General features: G+C 42.6%; 5 protein-coding genes across 6 annotated transcripts; 4 read left to right on the forward strand and 1 right to left on the reverse strand.

Annotated features, from left to right (window-relative positions):
• Positions 1-2,416: 2,416 nt before the first annotated feature.
• LOC6566419 (phospholipase A1) lies at positions 2,417-4,972 on the reverse strand. Of its 2 annotated transcripts, none has more exons than XM_001993369.3 (3): positions 4,747-4,972; positions 4,411-4,660; positions 2,417-3,476 (listed from the first exon to the last, which is right to left on the reverse strand). In XM_001993369.3, exons 1-3 carry the CDS (start codon positions 4,799-4,801, stop codon positions 2,636-2,638), a joined length of 1,146 nt encoding a protein of 381 aa, XP_001993405.3. In that variant the 5' UTR covers positions 4,802-4,972; the 3' UTR covers positions 2,417-2,635. The 2 variants fall into 2 exon arrangements, with proteins under 2 accessions (XP_001993405.3, XP_032595152.2); XM_032739261.2 differs by having other exon boundaries at positions 2,424-3,476; positions 4,411-4,675; positions 4,747-4,971.
• A 2,540-nt stretch (positions 4,973-7,512) lies between these two features.
• LOC6571510 (endonuclease G, mitochondrial) lies at positions 7,513-8,695 on the forward strand. Its single transcript, XM_001997670.2, has 2 exons — positions 7,513-7,787; positions 7,854-8,695. The coding sequence occupies exons 1-2, from the start codon at positions 7,623-7,625 to the stop codon at positions 8,607-8,609; spliced, it is 921 nt and encodes a 306-aa protein (XP_001997706.1). The 5' UTR covers positions 7,513-7,622; the 3' UTR covers positions 8,610-8,695.
• A 283-nt stretch (positions 8,696-8,978) lies between these two features.
• LOC6566421 (endonuclease G, mitochondrial) lies at positions 8,979-10,115 on the forward strand. The gene is made up of 2 exons (XM_001993371.2): positions 8,979-9,215; positions 9,274-10,115. Exons 1-2 carry the CDS (start codon positions 9,045-9,047, stop codon positions 10,057-10,059), a joined length of 957 nt encoding a protein of 318 aa, XP_001993407.1. The 5' UTR covers positions 8,979-9,044; the 3' UTR covers positions 10,060-10,115.
• A 282-nt stretch (positions 10,116-10,397) lies between these two features.
• Positions 10,398-11,738, forward strand: LOC6566422 (nuclease C1). Its single transcript, XM_001993372.2, has 2 exons — positions 10,398-10,789; positions 10,854-11,738. The coding sequence occupies exons 1-2, from the start codon at positions 10,619-10,621 to the stop codon at positions 11,655-11,657; spliced, it is 975 nt and encodes a 324-aa protein (XP_001993408.1). The 5' UTR covers positions 10,398-10,618; the 3' UTR covers positions 11,658-11,738.
• An 898-nt stretch (positions 11,739-12,636) lies between these two features.
• On the forward strand, positions 12,637-17,802 carry LOC6566423 (protein transport protein Sec24C). Its single transcript, XM_001993373.2, has 7 exons — positions 12,637-13,236; positions 13,503-14,582; positions 14,723-15,179; positions 15,282-15,397; positions 15,467-16,334; positions 16,398-17,188; positions 17,261-17,802. Exons 1-7 carry the CDS (start codon positions 12,961-12,963, stop codon positions 17,399-17,401), a joined length of 3,729 nt encoding a protein of 1,242 aa, XP_001993409.1. The 5' UTR covers positions 12,637-12,960; the 3' UTR covers positions 17,402-17,802.
• The last annotated feature ends 415 nt before the right edge of the window (positions 17,803-18,217 follow it).

Here is an 18,217-nt window from a genome sequence, read left to right on the forward strand (position 1 = left end):
ACACCGCAAACTTAGACATGACCCAAAGCAGGAATAAACAAGTAGAACTTGCAAGTACACACATGCATACATACACACACACACACACACACACACACATACACTCATACACATGTGCACTTCTACTTATACTGTGCCGTTGGGGAATTTGTCTAGAGCCAGGGCTGCAGAGTCACGTAGATTTTGTCATCGTAAATTTCTTGGGATTTTTATCAGGAGGCAATTGAGCGGGACAAAAGAAATCAATTTTGTAAATCACCAAGTGTTAAAAATTTAGAGCTCCTGATCGAATATAGACCAAAGAAATCGAACTAATAATACAAAAAGTTACCTGCACACGTATCAAATATCATACCAAAATAATTTCACAGCCCTGAATTCAAATCACATAACACCAAACAGGAAAGTAGAGGCGACTCCGAATCTGAGGGAAACTCTTGCCCGGCAAACATATCGAATTTAAATATTTTAAAGCTGTGGCCCACAAAGCGTTCACAAAGGGAACGCAGCGGATACAAAATACAAAAGTTGTCCGCCATAAAAATGCTATAAAATTGTGCAAATGGCGTAGATACAATATATAGAACAAGGGGATACATGAGAGATACATAAGTATCTGCTGACCCAAGTGCGTGTTCACATGAACTTTTATGCGTGTGTGGGCGCATTGTCAATCCTAAAACTTTAAGTGTTCCCAAACCGTTACCGTTACCCAGTCATTGTCATTGTCATTGTCGTTGTTTTATCCGGATTCTCATTTGCACGCACCTTTTTTTTTTTTCTTTTTGCAATGCTACAGATTTTATTTTAATTTTTGTTCTCTTTGTTGAACCCTTTTCAAGTGGTTTTCGTTGGGCAGGGAGCAATCTCAACACGCACATAGCCACATCGAGTGAGTTATGCTGCTCCCAGGTTTACACACGAAGCATTTCTGGGCGACAAATTGGTCCTCAAGCTAAAACCCAAAGGTTGCCAAAGTGTGCGCAGTTTTGAAAGTGTAAATTGCATTGGGTCGAGTGAATAGGGGCGAAATGTGTAGGGGCTGGGCATATGTATGTACATATGTCCAGTGGTCTTGTAATAATGGCCATTAGTTTGCTTGCGGCTACTGCAAGCCAGGGAGACATTTGCAGAATAATGTTCAGGTCTTAATTAGAATGCCAGCTTCGGTCTAGCAGAAGACGCACGCCTCATAAATTATTTATACGCAATGAACATGAAATTTAAATAATCAAACTCTATGCAACTTGGACACACAATCGAATTGGCCCACAACAACTGTACTCCGGCTCCTTACCATTGACATTTACATAATCGAATCAAGCTGAAAACTAGTCGCCGGATTATTCCGGAGTTGAGCTCCAAGGCCCATACATAAACTTCACTCAAAATGCTAAATAATTTTGCATATATTTTGGCCACACTTGCTATTTCTTCAATGAATACCCACACGGTGATTCGTTCATTCATTTTAAACGCCTTTCATGCTGTCACTTAAACGATATGGACAAAATTTCTCAACCCATTTAATGCATCAATATTATAAATGAAAGATGAACGATAAGTTCAAAAAGGTTAATGGCAAACAGACATTTACATACATCTAAAATATCTGTATTTTATTTAAATTGGTTGAATTCAATGTATATTTAATAGGATATTTAAGGATATACAAAACCCAGGAATAAAGCAAATAAAATATTATTTAGCTGGCATTTGCTCGACTTTACTTGTTTCTTGTCTAACGATTAAATAGTTTGGCAAACAAGCACATCAAGTAAGGAGTACAAAAAATTAGCCCAAAATTTACCTGAGGTTTCTCTCGTAGTCGAGTTTCTGAAATGTGGCAAAGCCGGCACATAATGCTACAACGTGACACGTTGGGATCCAACCTGTAGCTCACCCAGCAGCACCCCTTCATCACGTGCAATGCCTCTAAGCTCAACACGAATGCAACCACTTTAATTATGTAAGTGAAAATTATGAGTGGGCGGGGCTTTGCTTGGCTTTGCTTGGCACACGTGGCGTATGAATAATGTAAAATGTCAACTAATTAAGCCGAGTAAAATGCATTAAGAACTTTGCTGTTCAACAAAAACAATTTTAGCGAACATAGCAGCCACATATTGTTGGTTTCCATTAAAATGTTCACAAAACACCATGTGATATATACAACGACATCAATTTTCAGGATAAAAGTAATGAATTCTGTATTTGTGGGCACGTTTCAACATCAGCTCATAGTCCTCTTCATCCAGTATGTCCGGAAAATCCTTGTCGTCATCGAGGTAATTGGGACTCCAAGTTGGTATGGGAAAACCTTTCCTTAACAGCAACAGATTAAGCAAACAGAAACAAATCAATAAATATTTCATTTTCTTTTTAAATGGAAGTCAAAATATTTTCAGAGATTTTAAATTTTTATAGGATTTTTTAGTTTTTGTTTCGAACTTGTCAAAAAACATACTTTGTTAGACTTAACACGTATTGTTGCAATATAAAATTAAATTTTTTACAGCAAGCTAAATAATTGAATAGTTTTAGAGAACTTTTACCGTAGTTAGGCTAGAAATATAAGTTTCTCTCTCTTGTTTGTACATAAATTTATAAATTTACAATTTAGCATTATCTGCTCTTAATGATACACCTCAGTGGTTCTCTCCACCCCCATAGGAGATTCCGCCTGTTGCTGTTTCCTTCCCATGGCATACGGCTTCTCGTCATAGGTCTTCACGTAGAAAGTGCCATTCTTGGGATCAGAGGGCTCACCGCCCATGCGAAACTCACCATCGAAGTCGAGCAGTACCCATGACTTTTTGGACATGCGCTCACAGCGAACGCCCCAGAAACCCTTGGTGCTATTGATGGACTCGGCAAAGTAGTCATGGGCACGCCTATGTGAACACCCGTACACATAGCACTTTTTCTGATCCTTGCCATAGTTGGGATAGAATGCGGCATGACCCACGGGTTCCTCGAAGCCAAGTCCAGTGCTAGTGTGTATGGACTCCACATAGGTGGCGTCACTGGCATCGATCCGACACTCATCGGTCTGCTCCCGAAACTTGGGACCCGCCGGATCCAGGGCAAATATCGTGTTAAAGCGAAAGGGTCTGATCTGTTTGCCAGCACTGCCGGCAATCTGTGCACCCAGAGAGTGGCCAATGACGTAGACATCATCGAAGTTCAGTTTCGCACTCACGTGCAAATGACGCACAAACTCGGCCAGCAGAAAGCCCAGACCTTCGATCATATCGGCGACACTAAAGTAGTTTACATTCGATGATATTTTGCTCCAGTCACAGATAATAATATTGAAATCCTCATAGAGGGGACTTTCCATCGGGGCTTCACCATTTGTGTCATTATTATCGGTTTGTGGCTTGGGTCTGGGATAGGTCAGACTGAGATAGGCGGCTTTCACATCCCGATTCAGTGAACCCTTACCCTGACTCATCCAGCCGTGTATAATAATTCTGAAATATCCAAATTCGATTAAGTAAATTTGCAATGGCAACACATTGTGTGTTTGTCTATCAAATTACAGTGAACCCTTACCCTGACTCATCCAGTCGTGTATAACAAGTCTGTAATATCCAAATTCGAATAAATAAATTAACAGTAGCAACACATTGTGCGTTTGGCTATAACCAGCATATCTTATCTTCACTCTGTCAATATTTAAACATTTTAACTGCTATCTACTAATGTTTGTTCAAGATTTGAATAGCGCATTATATAGTCTACTCTCTATAATTGTGAGTACCTTCATAAATAAAGCATCTGTGAATGACTCACTGATAAGCTGTAAAAACAAAAAACAAAATAAAAACATTGCCAAAAAAAAAAAAAAAAAAATTCACAAGCATCTGTCGTAGAGTAGTCGGCTAGAAAATACCCTGTGTTAAGTTAAAAATATATTGCGATTAGCAAAATGCTGAAATATTGGCAAAATCTGCTCTATTAGATCTCGTTAAATTCAACTAAAATAATCCATGCAACTGTATTAAATAACTTTAAGTATGTGCGGTAAAAAATAATAAACAAAATAAAGTAGCACAAATACAATATCTACAATATCATGTTACACACTTTCAAAATATAGAGTATAAAATACTGATAACAACTAAAAAAAACACAAAACCAGTTCTCATATGTGAGTAAGTGAAGTTTTTCAGCGAACGAATTTATAGATGATGCATTCACTAAATATGAGATTTAAAGCTCTAGAGTTACAAATTGAATAAGTAAACTATAGAAACAGAACCGTACATATACTGCTTATATCACTTTCAATTAACAGACATGTAAATTAGAAATTCCCACAGTAATGTCAGATGTACAAGTCTATTTTTTATTTACAATCAAAAATTGCAATGACAATGGAACTAAACCCATTAAAACACTTACCTAGTGGGATGACGTGCATCGAAACCGGAACGCATCAAGGCCTGTTCATCGCCATCGGGAAACAGCTCTCTACCGCAATGGGGAAAGTCTCGTTTGAATAGAAAGAATTGCATTTTCACGCTTGCACTACCCTTAAAGGGTACCAAATGGTTGAAGAACATTTTCCAAAATGGGTAATCCAAATACTTGTTCGATTTAACTAGCTGATAATCGCAATGGTTGGGCTGGTAAGTTTCAGTTTCGGGTACCGCTAAATGAATTAATACTTTACTTTTTTCTTTACTTTATTGATCATATTATTATTATTATTTATTTTTTTTTTTCTATATTAATTACCCAAAACAGCGCTGAGACCAACTACAGCGATTAGTGAAATTCGTACCATCTGCATGGTTGTGTCTTGGAATCCGAATGCGAATCACTTGAAGAGAAGAATGCATAAGACTTTGATTTCGTACGTTGCTCCCAAGAACTTGTTTGCTCCACAGACACACACAGACGCACAGACTCGCATGCAGCGGACACCAATTTTAGCGAACCGTGCCGCTCAATGGTGTTGGCCCAACTAACGAAGACAAACTGACCAAGTGGCTGTTGACTGGACTGATCGCTTTAGAGTGAGCAAAAATTTAATTGACACTTCCAACAGATCGGCTTCAACTCTGGCGACACTCTGTCTGTGCGCTCTCTCTCTCTCTCTCTCTCTCTCTCTGCCTCATGCACAGAGATAACGGCAAAGAGCGAGCGGGCGCCGGCTATTAAACGTTAATTGCTTAATGGTTGCCATAATACAATATACACAGATGATCTACTTAATATACTGCTCACGAGCACTGAGTACGAGTCGGAGAGAGAGAGCGAGAGAGAGAGAGAGAGAGAGAGAGTGAGAATGCACATATGAGGAAAACATTTTCTAAGAGCTTGAACTTGAGAATTGTTTACGAAGTATTTGAAAGGAAGCGGTCGATTTATTATCTGCTAATTTATTTCCATAATTATAATTAATTATATTAAATATTAGAATATTATTGAAAATAAGAATTCATTAATGTATTCTAAGCATGGTAATAATAATATTATAATTAATGTAAAATTACAATTTTTATGCAGTAAATGTAAGTTTCTGATTACAGAAAGAAATATAAATGCTCAGTTTAAGAAAGCGAGCAAATTAAAGATGGAGCTTAATGTATTCTGGGCATGGTACATCGCCTCCAGTATAAGATAAGTTGATGCCTCATTAAAAATACATGATGGTTGTTAGTAAGAAAGGAGTTGTACAATCGAGTGTAGTAAATAATTGGCCCATAACTTGACTCGGCACTCTGTTATCGGCTAATTGCTTGGCTCAAATCAGATTTGTAGCACACTTAATTATGAAGGAGGCTGAAGCACATAATTCATTTATGAGATACCAAATAAAGCGACAAATTTCAGGCACTTAGCAAGTCAATCGCTCAGGCAGCCACAACGCCCTGGTAACTGGGCGCGGCAAGTTTTCAGCACTTTGGTCACGGACACACAAGTGGCACACCAGGCTCACCTGGGGAACGTGAGCCGGCATTTCAATTATGCAAATTTCGTGGGGCTCCTTGATTAGAAAATCCGCAAAAAACCCTTGAGCAGCGAGGGCGGTGGCATTTGGACGTTTACCCTCTGAACTCGGCACCCATTCAACCTTCGGGCGTCAATCAATATGATGAAGCGGAGCGGAGCTGGTTAGCGGTGAGCCAGCGACACCCACGCTAATGAATTGGCAAAACCACCAATTAGACTACAGAAATTAATTGGCAGGCCCACGGCTGCCTTTAAGCAACCTCCCACCCCCCTCCACACGCCCCAAGACCACCTTAGCTAAGGACTCTTACTGAGTCTCATTTTAAAACAAGGCACACGAGTGGAAGAGCCTCTCTGCAAATTAAAATATTTGTTTGTACCCCAACAAAAAAAGGTACTACAGTTTTGCACATTTTACTCATAACTTTGTTGTTTGGTTGAGTGTTGCAAAACTTTCTCCGCCCTTCCTTTGTTGGCGTGACAAGTGCGCAGCTGCAATTAACGGGCAAAATTTTCAATTTATGCAGCTACTTCAGCAGCTTTGAACTTTTGTATACTCCCAAAAGTCGTTTGTCATTAACGATTCTAAGTATAAAATGTATTTGAAATTAAAAAAAGTGTCGATGCTGCAAGGAATACACCTTGCCGCATTATGCTGTACATTTATTTTACTGTAATTTACTTTATACACTTTGAGAAAAAGGTACCCAATCGATCAGATTATTTATGCAGTTAGTTTTTAGTCGATTTGACGGCTCTATGTAGTATATGCTCGACATCGGCTTATGAATATATCAATATATCCTTAGTAGATGCCCATATTATTACTTCACTTGCAGTTTTATTAGACATTTTTTTTTTTAGTTTTTATTATTACTATTACTGCTATTTAAATTTATTTTATGATTAAATCGTTCCCATGATACTGCAGCAGGCTGTTAAAAGTTCTTCTTTTTTTTTTGGCCGGCAATCCTTTAACAGTTTCTGTCAATGGCTGAACTTTTGCCACATCGCCCTATTCCCACACCCCATGGGGAGTGGGGCCTGTACACAAAAGTTTTGACTTGAACCGGAAACTTGAAATCGCCAACTAATATTTTAAAGCATAACAAAGTGCGATGGGATTTTGAGTATAAATCTTAACGCCGCTTTTTAGTTTAGTCAGCCGCTGCGTTAGGCGCTTATTGCATTATGTGCTTGCTGGGTCAGTGGGAGAGATTGGGTCCAAGGGACGTTTGAGTTTGCTCGGTTACGGTGTGCCAACAAAGACTGCAACTTCTCCTATTGACTTAATGCTGTTGGTAAGTGCGCCAAAGTGTTGCTTGTAGATTTCAAACGTGCAGGGATAAAACACGAAAACTTTTAAAATGGTCAAAGAGGATAACGTTTTGTGCACTTGGACAAAAGTCGCTTGGTCAACTAATGTACCGAAAGGCAAAAAGAAAATGCTACGTCTCACCTCTAACATATATTCTTTTGAGAGAAATTTTTCTATTACGAAAATCAACCAAATTCCATTTTTATACTACAATACATTGAAATACTACTCTCGATTTGAGCTTTGGTTGCATTAATAATTGAACATCGCACGATTGGAATTGAAAATTCATTTTGTTTGTAAATTTGATAGTTGATTCACTACTGGACATGTGGACATGGAGGTGCCGCTAGGTGGTAAACTGGCAATTGTTGCTGCCACAGCCGGAGCATTCTTTGCCCTGGGCGCCTACTATCAGCACCAGCATGTGATCTGCAACATTAGGAAATTGGAGCAGCGCAATCCACACGCCTATTTCATACGACGCAAACTCTACGGTCTGGTAAGATGCGCAGTTGCCTGTTTGTATGACAACAGTATGCTGAGCACGGGCTTACATCCATTTCAGCTGGATATCTTTAACGTAAAGGAGATCAAGCAGCCGGGCTACGATGACATTGTCGACGACAACACTCACAAGATGGGCGCCATTATGAAGTACGGATTTCCGAGCATGAACGAGATTTGCCTGAATGAGACTTTCAATTTTGTGACCGCCTTCGATCGCCGCAACTCGGCCATTCAATGGATGTGCGAGAGGGTTGATGAACTCACATATACCAATGCAGAGGATTACGGTAATCATTGCGTATCCGTGCGGAACACTCATCGCTCGGGCATCTCCTATCAGCAGTCAGAGCCGGCGCGCGTCTTCTTCATGTCGAACATCAAGCCATTTCTGAGTCGCGGCTTCAACACGAGCATCTGGGAACGACTTTTGCACTATGTGCATGACATGGCTCAGCACTTTGGCACTGTCTATGTGTACACCGGATCGATATATCTTCCACGGCAGATGAGATGCACCAGCTGGTTTCTGGAGTTTCAGCCGGAGGACAATACGATTGTCGCAATACCCACACATTTCTTCAAGATCATCATCATCGATCCGAAGCTAGTGAACAGCGCACCCTATGCGGAGGCCTATGTGGTGCCCAACTCCTCATCTCTAAATGACGATACCCAGCTGCGTAGTCTGCTCTGCGATGTGCGTGATATTGAGAATTCGACGGGCTTGAAGTTCTTTGAGGGACTCGATCGCAACTTTGTCGATGCGCAGGTGGCTCAAAATCTAGAAACTTCCACATCTCCAATTAGTGATTAATTGTAATAATTGTGTAGGCTCTGTTGTTAAGGAGCTGTCGTAATTGAAAGCGTCTTTAAATAAATGATGTTGGCATGTTTTTGAAATTGTTTGCTATATTTTTAATGATTCACTATTCCAGATTAAAAGTGTAGCAAATTAAAATGAATAAATATGTACATTTTATTTTGATATTAGTTCTTAATTTAATGGAATTGTTCAACTGCATTTACATATTACCTAAATAAGTTTAAAAAAATATTTTTATTCTATTTACATATGAGAAATCGATAATTATTATGAGAGTATCAAATAATAAAAAAAAAAAATCACAAAAAGTTCGAAAGAGATTTAAAAAACAATAACACAGCTGTCGTAGAAATGCTCTCTAATCACATATATAATAAATTGAATCAAACACACTTTTGAGTTGTCAGTTTTCCAGTTTATGCTTTTATGAGCCATTCTTGGCAGCTGCTGTTGGTCGTGTCACTTGGTTTGGCATCCTCAGTTGCCTGTTTTGTGGCTGGTGTTTACTTTCAGCATAGCCATGCAACACGGCTGTTGCACAAGCTGGTTCAAAGAGATCCCTATGCCTGCTATATCAGTCCAAAGATCTATAAAGCGGTAAGTCAGCAAAGTTTACTCGTGGATATACAGCCTGAAATTGAGTTCTATTGGACAGTTTTGCTTTTTCGACACCGAGGACGGAACGGCGCATCGCGTGCAGCGAATCATGAAGTACGGCTTTCCTGGATTGGATGATGTGAGATTCTACAGTGACTTTGTGCTCTCCTATGATCGTCGCAATCGTGTCGCCCACTGGGTTTGCGAACATTTGCAAAAGTCGAATGTGCAAGGATTGCGAGGCGTTGGACGGGGTCGCGCCAACTATCGGTCAGATTGGAGTGTACCTTCCAATTTTCGTTCGACGCTAGCCGATTATCGACACTCTGGTTTTGATCGTGGTCATCTGGCTGCTGCGGCGAATCATCGCGACAAGCAAAGCCACTGCAATGAGACTTTTTTGCTGACGAACATTGCGCCCCAAATCGGGCAGGGTTTCAATAGCGGTGCCTGGAATAAGCTAGAGATCTATGTGAGGGAGCTAGCCCAGCACTTCGGATCAGTCTATGTGTGCACGGGTCCTCTGTTCAAGCCCCGACCTCAAGGCGGTGATAAATGGAACGTGGAATACCAAATGATTGGCTCGAACATGGTCGCGGTGCCCACACATTTCTTCAAAGTGATCATGCTGGAATCCAAGTTGCCGCTGGGCAAACCCTACATGGAGGCCTATGTGCTGCCCAATGCAACTCTACCGGAGAAACTGGAGCTGCGCCAGTTCCTGTGCGACATACGCGAGATTGAGCACTACGCGGGTCTCGATTTCTTTCAGGGCATCCGTAGAAGTGATATCTTCGGCAGCAACTATCCGAATGAATCGCAAGTTTTTCGAGATTTTAACTAAATTTATTGTGATGGAATTATATATAATAAATATAAAAATATAGCGCTACTGACAGATAAATAAATTTAATTTTTATTCAAAGTATCAATATTTCATACGAAATTCAATTCGCAATTTTCGTTTACCCCATTTAATATAATAATAGGAAAATAAAAATAGTTTAGAACTAACTAAATAAGATTTGTAATATTAATAAGATTCTTCTAATTCGCTCATTTAATATACCTCATTTATTTCGATTTTATTATGACCCTAAAAAAGAGGAGAAAACTTACAACACAGGCTACGCAGCTTGATTGAATTTAGGCTATCGGTTCGAAAAATCATACCATTATAGAAATTATTTATTCCTGTGTGCTGTAATCGAAATTTAGTAAAAAAAACTTTTTTCTCATTCTTTTACCTTTGCAGAAAGTAGGCTTCGATTTTTGTAACATTTTGTCGTTTATTTAGAATATCTGAAATATAGATTAATACAAAATTAAAAGTTAATAGGTGGCTTTAATATATATATCCATATTTTCATAGATAATTCTTTTAACAATTGCGAAGCTTATCAATGTCGCTCACAGACACGGGAGCCCAGCAATGTGCGCTCTATGCGATGGTGGGTCTAACAGGATTTATGTTCGGCGCCTACTTCCAACAGGAGAGTTCGATTCGCCAGCTGTTTGGCATGATAAAAAAGGATCCCTATCTGTTCCATCATCGCAAAAAACTATATCCACTTGTAAGCAAACATGTTTGTACATATGAAGGGAAATTATCGATAATTGTATGCCTTTTGGGTGCAGCTCTCCACTTTTAGAACAGATCTCGAGTCGAGACTGTGGAATCGTTCGATGTGTCTCACAGATAGAATTCGCAATCGTTTGGTCTTTTCACTGTTTGATGCATTTAGCTGCGTCTTTTTTGAAAAGAGATTCGAGATGAATTCGCCCGATTTGTTGGATCTGATCAAGTATGGTCTGCCCAGCACGGATAACTTATATGTACACAAGGATTATGTGGTATCGCAGGACCGCAGCACCAATGCGCCAAAATGGATGTGTGAACATCTGAAGGGCAACTACAAGAAGCTGACCACCGGTGCGGACGGCGATGCACTGCATCTTCGCTACAACGATGTGTACGTGCTGAGCTGCGGTGCAACGCGCACTTGTAAGGCCTTCCAGCGGGGAATCTGGCGCAAGCTGGAACAGCACGTAACCGAAATGACGGAGAAATTCGGCTCGGTGTATGTGTATACGGGTCCTATGTATTTGCCATCTTGTCGACTTAGCGAGGACTGGTCCTTGGAGTATCAAATTGTTGACTGGATTCCGCTGCCAATGCCATCGCACTACTTTAAGGTGCTCATCATTGACCCGCAACTGGCGGGCTGCAGTCCCTACATGGAGGGCTACATCATAGATAATAAAAATATGCCCACTAGCGTCAGCAGCAGCACCGAACTGATCGATTATCTGTGTGACATTGCCGAGATTGAGCGCCATACAGGTCTTCGATTCTTTGACGGCGTGCAGACAGTTGTGCGATTTGGGAAACACAAATACAAAATAGATAAGTCATCCGAGCAGCCCTCAGTACTTAACTGAGACGTTTCAGACAATTCCTGAGCATTTCAGCACAAATTCACAATCTTAAATAAAAACAAGACGTTTCAAGTCAAATAATCAGACCATTATATTTTAGTAAACTAAACAATTATTAAACAATTTCATTAACTTTTAATATTTTCTGATTATAATAACATAAAAATCCACTTTAGCATTTCATTAGCATTCGTAACTGACATTTAAAACATTGTGTAATAACAGTGCGCTGTTAATGTTAAATCTAGGTACTCAGATCGAAAAACAATTTTGCACTCACAATTTTGCCATTTGATAATGGAATCTGAAAACTAAAGTGCTGCTCCTTTTGTATTATTTTTGGTTTTAATTACTTCAATCAATTTTTATTAATTTCCATCAGCTACCTTTTGAAGGTCGTAAGCGTAATTCGAGCAGCTGCTTTAACAGTACTCATAGGTTATCAGTGTGATAACAGTGTTAATTTCAGTTGTGGTTTTCAGAACTGACGTAAATATTTCGCTGTATAATCAGTTGGTAGTGGCTGGAATGCAGCTTTATTTTTTTTGGGATTGCTGCAGTTGTTAAACAATTGTGCTCAATTTTCCGGCTAACTTAATAATGGCCAAAACGGCAACACTGCCTAAGACAACTGAGTGTTGCAGTGATTCGATACTCGTGATAACAAGCTATCGATACATCGTTACCGAACTATCTTCATTTTGAGCAACGACATATGTTTCTTTACTTCAAGCTGTCAACGAATAATGTGCATGATGACAAATATATGAATCAATCTTAGTGCACAATGTGACCGATATGGATGACTATACTTTGGAGCCTCGGCGAATCGAAATATGCTGCACTTCGTTAGTGCTATTTCATTTATTATATACCGTTTTCATTTATTTTCACAATTTGTTTTCAAAAATTTCGCCAAACATATCGAGCTCAGCAGAAGTGGTCATCATCTAATAGTTATCGATATATGTCGCACAGGCGACAACTTTACGTGGCAAACTGTCAAATGCAACCAATAAGCAGCAGCAGCAGAAAAAAAAATCGAATTAGCGAACTGACGTGGAAGTTCGTTTTTGCTTGGAATTTGTGTTAGGAACTACGTTACCTCTTGGAAAGTAGAAATTTATTGCACAAAACCAGCCAGCGAACGTAACGAGACACGATTATCGTCGCTACAGCGCCTGGCATCGTTTGAAGTCATTAGAACGTGAACGGGAACGCGAACTTTGAGCTGCAATTTTGAGCTGTGTTGTGTGAAAGTTGTTGCTACCTTTTTATGTGCTCATATTGAGACGCGGATAGAGCGATGAATCCCAATATGTATGGCCCACCGCCAACGCAATTCCAGCAGCAGCAGCCACAATATGCAGCAGCGCCACCTGTCAATGGACCGCAGACGGGTTGGCCACAACAACAACAGCAGCCAGCACAGCAACAACAGCCGCCGCCGCAGCAGCAGCAACAACAACAACCGCCGCAGCAGCACCAACAACAACCGCAGCAGCAACCACCACAACAGCAACAATATGGCGCTCCAACAACGTCCGCTCAGCAGCCTTTTGTCAATGGCAACTATCAGCAGGTAAAACAGCAAAACATTGTGCAATACTAAATTAAAACAACTTAAGCTTACTCTAGAAAAAAGAAGAACGTGTCGGCAATCGCTTTAAAAAGAGTGTGATTTAATCTTTAGTTTTTCTTTTACACTAAAGAGGTCAGCCAGCATTTCATAATGGATGCTGCCTGCCTGATAAGAATTCTCCACACACACATAATTGTATTGATATGGCCTGTACTTATGAACAACTCTCTTTCTCTCCGCCTCTCCCTGTCTCCGTCTCACTCCAGCTGGCCACGTCGATGAGCGGCCTGAGTGTGAGCGGCAATCCCTTGAAGCCCGCACAGCCGCCGCTGGCGATGTCTTCGGCTGGAGTTGGAGCTGCTCCTGCTGCTGTTGCTCCACCGACGCCGTACAATCAATTTAATGCAACTAGTAACGCCAACTTCAACAACAACAACAACGCCTATGCAAATGGCTCAATGGCTCCGCCAGCAACGCTGCCACCACCCTCCTCGCTGTATCCGCCCACATCGACCCCAGGACCAGCCACATCGGCTCCTGGACCAGTGCCGCAGAGTGTGCCCAGCGGCATTAACAAGATGACGATGAACAGCGCTAGTTTGGCGGGCTTGCCGCATATGCCACCACCAAAATCGGCGACACCTGGCCAACCGTTGCCACAAACATCCAACGTAGCCGCTGCGCAGCTGCCACCAGCTGGGCCAGGAGCAGCACCAGTACAGCCGACGTCATTAGCTCAGCAGCCGCCTGCAGTCTCAGCTGCTCCGCCCACATTTGCGCAGCCTGGAATGCCGCCTCAGCCGACTGCAGCTGGTGGACCAACTGGTATGCCTTATGGTGTGCCGCCGCCTGTCAACTTTCCGGGCGTCTACGCCACCAATCAGCAAGCTCCGGCACCGGCTCCGGTTGGGTTTCCCGGCGCGCCACCCTCGCAGGCTCAACCATTTGGTGCAGCTCCGCCGCCAACAGCCGGCTTTCCACAGCCTGGACAGCAGCAGGCGCAGCCACCGCAGCCTGGTTATCCACCTCAACCTATGCCCGGCTATCCACCACAGCCTGGACAGGCGCCGCAGCAACAACCCATGCCCGGCTATCCACCACAGCCTGGACAGAAGCCGCCCATGCCCGCTTATCCACCACAGCCTGGACAGCAGCAGCAGCAGCCCATGCCTGGCTATCCGCCTCAGCCGGGACAGCAGCCTCCCATGCCCGGCTATCCGCCACAGCCTGGACAGCAGCAGCCTATGCCCGGCTATCCACCACAACCTGGACAGCACATGCCGGGTTATCCGCCTCAGCCTGGCAGCTATCCAGGACAACCAGGACCCGGTCGTCCTGGCTTCAACGTAAGTAGAGCTTCTGTAGATTTATTTATATTGCAGTTAAATCTTTTATTTTAAAAAGTTTCCATACTCTCTTAAATCTAGCATTTACTATATATTTGAGGATTATAATACAAATTTTGCGTTTTGTTTTTTTTTTTTAGCAACCACCAATGCCAGGTGCTGCCAATATGTATCAGCAGGCACCGCCGCGTCGCCTCGATCCCGACCAGATGCCAAATCCCATACAGGTAATGATTGAGAATCAGCAAACGGCCGGCGGTGCCTTTGTGACCAATCAGGCTGGCCTGTTGCCACCACTGGTCACCACCAAGTTTGTGGTCCACGATCAGGGCAACTCCTCGCCGCGCTTCATACGCTCTTCGCTCTACTGCATACCCAACACGGGTGATCTGCTGAAGACGACAGCGCTGCCTCTATCGCTCAACATTTCACCGCTGGCGCGCATCGGCCAGGGCGAAATGGAGCCGCCAATTGTCAATTTCGGTGACATGGGTCCCATACGCTGCAATCGCTGCAAGGCCTACATGTCGCCCAATATGCAGTTCGTGGATGCTGGCCGGCGATTCCAGTGTCTCATGTGCAAGGTCACAACGGAAGGTGAGTGGAAGAAGGGAGAACAGGCAGAGACAAAGATTCCCAACTAATCACAATATGTTTGCAATTCTAAATATATAAATTAATATCTTGAAATGCTTACAGTGCATCCTGACTACTATCAGCATTTGGATCACACCGGGCAGCGTGTGGATAAGCACGAGCGACCAGAATTGCTGCTGGGCACTTATGAGTTTCTCGCCACGAAGGATTACTGTCGCGTAGGTTCCACAATGACAGCCACTATTCGAACCAATTTAACGTATTTTCTTTATTCTTTTTTGCTATAGAACAATACGACGCCAGAGGTGCCAGCGTTCATTTTTATCATAGACGTCTCGTACAACACAATTAAGTCGGGCCTGGTGCATTTGCTGTGCTCGCAGATTAAGCATATACTCAAGCATCTGCCAGTGGATCAGGGCCAGGACAAGTCGAAGGTGCGCGTCGGCTTCATAACCTACAACAGCACCGTGCACTTCTACAACATTAAGAGCAGCTTGGCACAGCCACAGATGATGGTTGTGGGTGATGTGCAGGAGATGTTTATGCCGCTGCTCGATGGTTTCCTTTGCCATCCCGAGGAATCGGCGGCGGTGATCGATGCGCTCATGGAGGAAATTCCTCGCATGTTTGTTGACACCAAGGAGACAGAGACTATACTCTATCCAGCCATACAGGCTGGCCTCGAGGCTCTCAAGGCCTCGAATGCCTCAGGCAAGCTATTGGTCTTCAACTCAACGTTGCCAATCGCCGAGGCGCCTGGCAAGCTCAAGAATCGCGATGATCGCAAGCTGCTCGGCACAGATAAGGAGAAGACGGTTTTGACACCGCAAACGACAGCCTACAATACACTTGGGCAGGAGTGTGTGCAGCAGGGCTGCTCCGTTGATCTGTTCGTGTTCAATAATGCCTACATTGACATCGCCACAATTGGCCAAGTGTCGCGTCTGACGGGCGGCGAGGTCTACAAGTATACCTACTTCCAGGCGGAGCTCGATGGCAAGCGTCTCATCGAGGACATCATCAAGAACGTATCGCGTCCAATCGCCTTCGATGCGGTGATGCGTGTTCGCACCTCGGCGGGCATACGACCCACTGAATTCTTTGGGCATTTCTTCATGACCAACACCACAGATGTGGAACTGGCCAGCATTGGTAAGCAGTTATAACATGTACAAAATGTACAATCTTAATACTATTTTTAATGCGTTTCCATAGATGCTACCAAATCGGTGAGCATTGAGATTAAGCATGATGATAAGCTGCCGCCGGAGGAGAACATCTATATACAGGTAGCCCTGCTTTACACCTCGTGCAGCGGGCAGCGACGATTGCGCATATTGAATCTGGCGCTGCGCGTGACTGTGACCATAGCGGATGTGTTCAAGTGCTGCGATCTGGACGCTATGATGCTGTTCTTTGCAAAGCAGTCGTGCTTCAAGCTGATGGAGCACTCACCCAAGCAGGTGAAAGACAATCTCATACAGCGAGCCGCTCAGATTTTAGCCTGCTATCGCAAGCACTGCACATCGCCAACATCAGCTGGCCAGCTGATACTGCCCGAGTGCCTCAAGCTGTTGCCATTGTACTCGTCCTGTCTGCTGAAGAACGACGCTGTCTCTGGCGGCTCCGATATGACTCTGGACGATCGCTCCTATGTAATCCAATTTGTGCTGGCCATGGATCTAAATATGTCCGTCAACTATCTGTATCCACGCTTCATTCCCATACACACCGTGGAGACTGATGAGACGTCGTTGCCGACGCCAGTGCGCTGTACCCATGAAAAGATCACCGAGGATGGCGCCTACATTTTGGAGAACGGAGTGCATCTCTTCGTTTGGCTGGGCCAATCGCTTTCACCCACTTTTGTGCAGTCGGTGTTCGGTGTCCAATGCACGCAGCAGGTGAATGCCGAGCGTTTCGCAATCACCGCGGATACGCCACTCGCGCGTCGCATTACGGATATTATCGATCAGATTATGAAGGAGCGTACGCGCTACATGCGGGTAAGTCTCAAGGATACCTAAAATCCCAACTGGAAAGATTTGTATTGATTATTAATCTTATATCGATTGCAGGTCACCTGTGTGAGGCAGAACGATAAGCTGGAGAGCGTGTTCCGGCACTTTCTCATTGAGGATCGCGGCACAGATGGCTCGGCTAGCTATGTGGATTTCCTGTGCCACATGCACAAGGAGATCAAGGACCTGTTAAGTTAGCACGTAGGCAGCGCGTACAAACTGCCGACTGCCATCAGCATTGCGACTGAGGAGCGCTGGTCCAGGAGCTACTCACAGAATCGGGCACGGATGCGTCGCCTATCGCTGAACAGTCGTCGTTTCAAATGAGCGTGATGGCATCTATTTATAGCATAAAGCGCAGTAAAACACTTCAATTATATATATACATATATACATATTTAGCGCTGCGACTTCATTGCGAGGCGGTTAAATCTTCCATAATTTTTTAATTAAACTTTCCACATATTTTGCATGTTCTCTTCGATGTCAATCTTTAGTATTCGCTATGCTTATCTTGTGTGTGTATGTATGTATTCCTGCGCTATAAACATTTGTTAAACGAGCAAACGCAATTAGACAAATACTTTATTTCTGTTCAATTCCGTTTCCTTTTTTTGTTTGTTGTTTACCATTCAAAATCCATGCATATTTTTAATTCAATTAAAAATATAAGCGGCCTTAGCTAAAAAAAAAACCGTGCATTAAGCCCGAGGCGCTGAAGAATGAGAACACTGCATTCGTGTCCAAAATATATATTTACCTGCATCAGCACACCACCCCATTTACGACATACATATATATAGAAAAGTTTCTAGAACCAGCATTATAATAAAGAAAAAAAAACATAATTTGCAATACTGTTTTGTGCGTTTACTACTTACTACGTTTATAATTCGTTATTCGCTTTAAATGTACCTTCTGAATCGTAAATCAGATGATTATTATTATTATATATAACGTAAATGTTTTGCGTGAGAATTTTTCTAATTTTACTTGGTATATGCGGCCCTCTTT

This window comes from Drosophila grimshawi, unplaced genomic scaffold (assembly GCF_018153295.1).
Source record: "Drosophila grimshawi isolate 15287-2541.00 unplaced genomic scaffold, ASM1815329v1 contig_1377, whole genome shotgun sequence".
Taxonomy (NCBI): Eukaryota; Metazoa; Arthropoda; class Insecta; order Diptera; family Drosophilidae; genus Drosophila; species Drosophila grimshawi.

Bases quoted from the DNA above. Each gene is read 5' to 3' on its own strand.
- LOC6566419 (XM_032739261.2), bottom strand. From the start codon at position 4,801: ATGCAGATGGTACGAATTTCACTAATCGCTGTAGTTGGTCTCAGCGCT. The intron at 4,676-4,746 runs GTAATTAATATA...AAAAAAGTAAAG, and splicing joins TGGTCTCAGCGCTGTTTTGG to TATTAATTCATTTAGCGGTA. The intron at 3,477-4,410 runs GTAAGTGTTTTA...TGGATATTTCAG, and splicing joins GATGCACGTCATCCCACTAG to AATTATTATACACGGCTGGA.
- LOC6571510 (XM_001997670.2), top strand. From the start codon at position 7,623: ATGGAGGTGCCGCTAGGTGGTAAACTGGCAATTGTTGCTGCCACAGCC. The intron at 7,788-7,853 runs GTAAGATGCGCA...CATCCATTTCAG, and splicing joins GACGCAAACTCTACGGTCTG to CTGGATATCTTTAACGTAAA.
- LOC6566423 (XM_001993373.2), top strand. From the start codon at position 12,961: ATGAATCCCAATATGTATGGCCCACCGCCAACGCAATTCCAGCAGCAG. The intron at 15,398-15,466 runs GTAGGTTCCACA...TTTTTGCTATAG, and splicing joins CCACGAAGGATTACTGTCGC to AACAATACGACGCCAGAGGT. The intron at 16,335-16,397 runs GTAAGCAGTTAT...GCGTTTCCATAG, and splicing joins TGTGGAACTGGCCAGCATTG to ATGCTACCAAATCGGTGAGC.
- LOC6566422 (XM_001993372.2), top strand. From the start codon at position 10,619: ATGTCGCTCACAGACACGGGAGCCCAGCAATGTGCGCTCTATGCGATG. The intron at 10,790-10,853 runs GTAAGCAAACAT...TTTTGGGTGCAG, and splicing joins GCAAAAAACTATATCCACTT to CTCTCCACTTTTAGAACAGA.
- LOC6566421 (XM_001993371.2), top strand. From the start codon at position 9,045: ATGAGCCATTCTTGGCAGCTGCTGTTGGTCGTGTCACTTGGTTTGGCA. The intron at 9,216-9,273 runs GTAAGTCAGCAA...TCTATTGGACAG, and splicing joins GTCCAAAGATCTATAAAGCG to TTTTGCTTTTTCGACACCGA.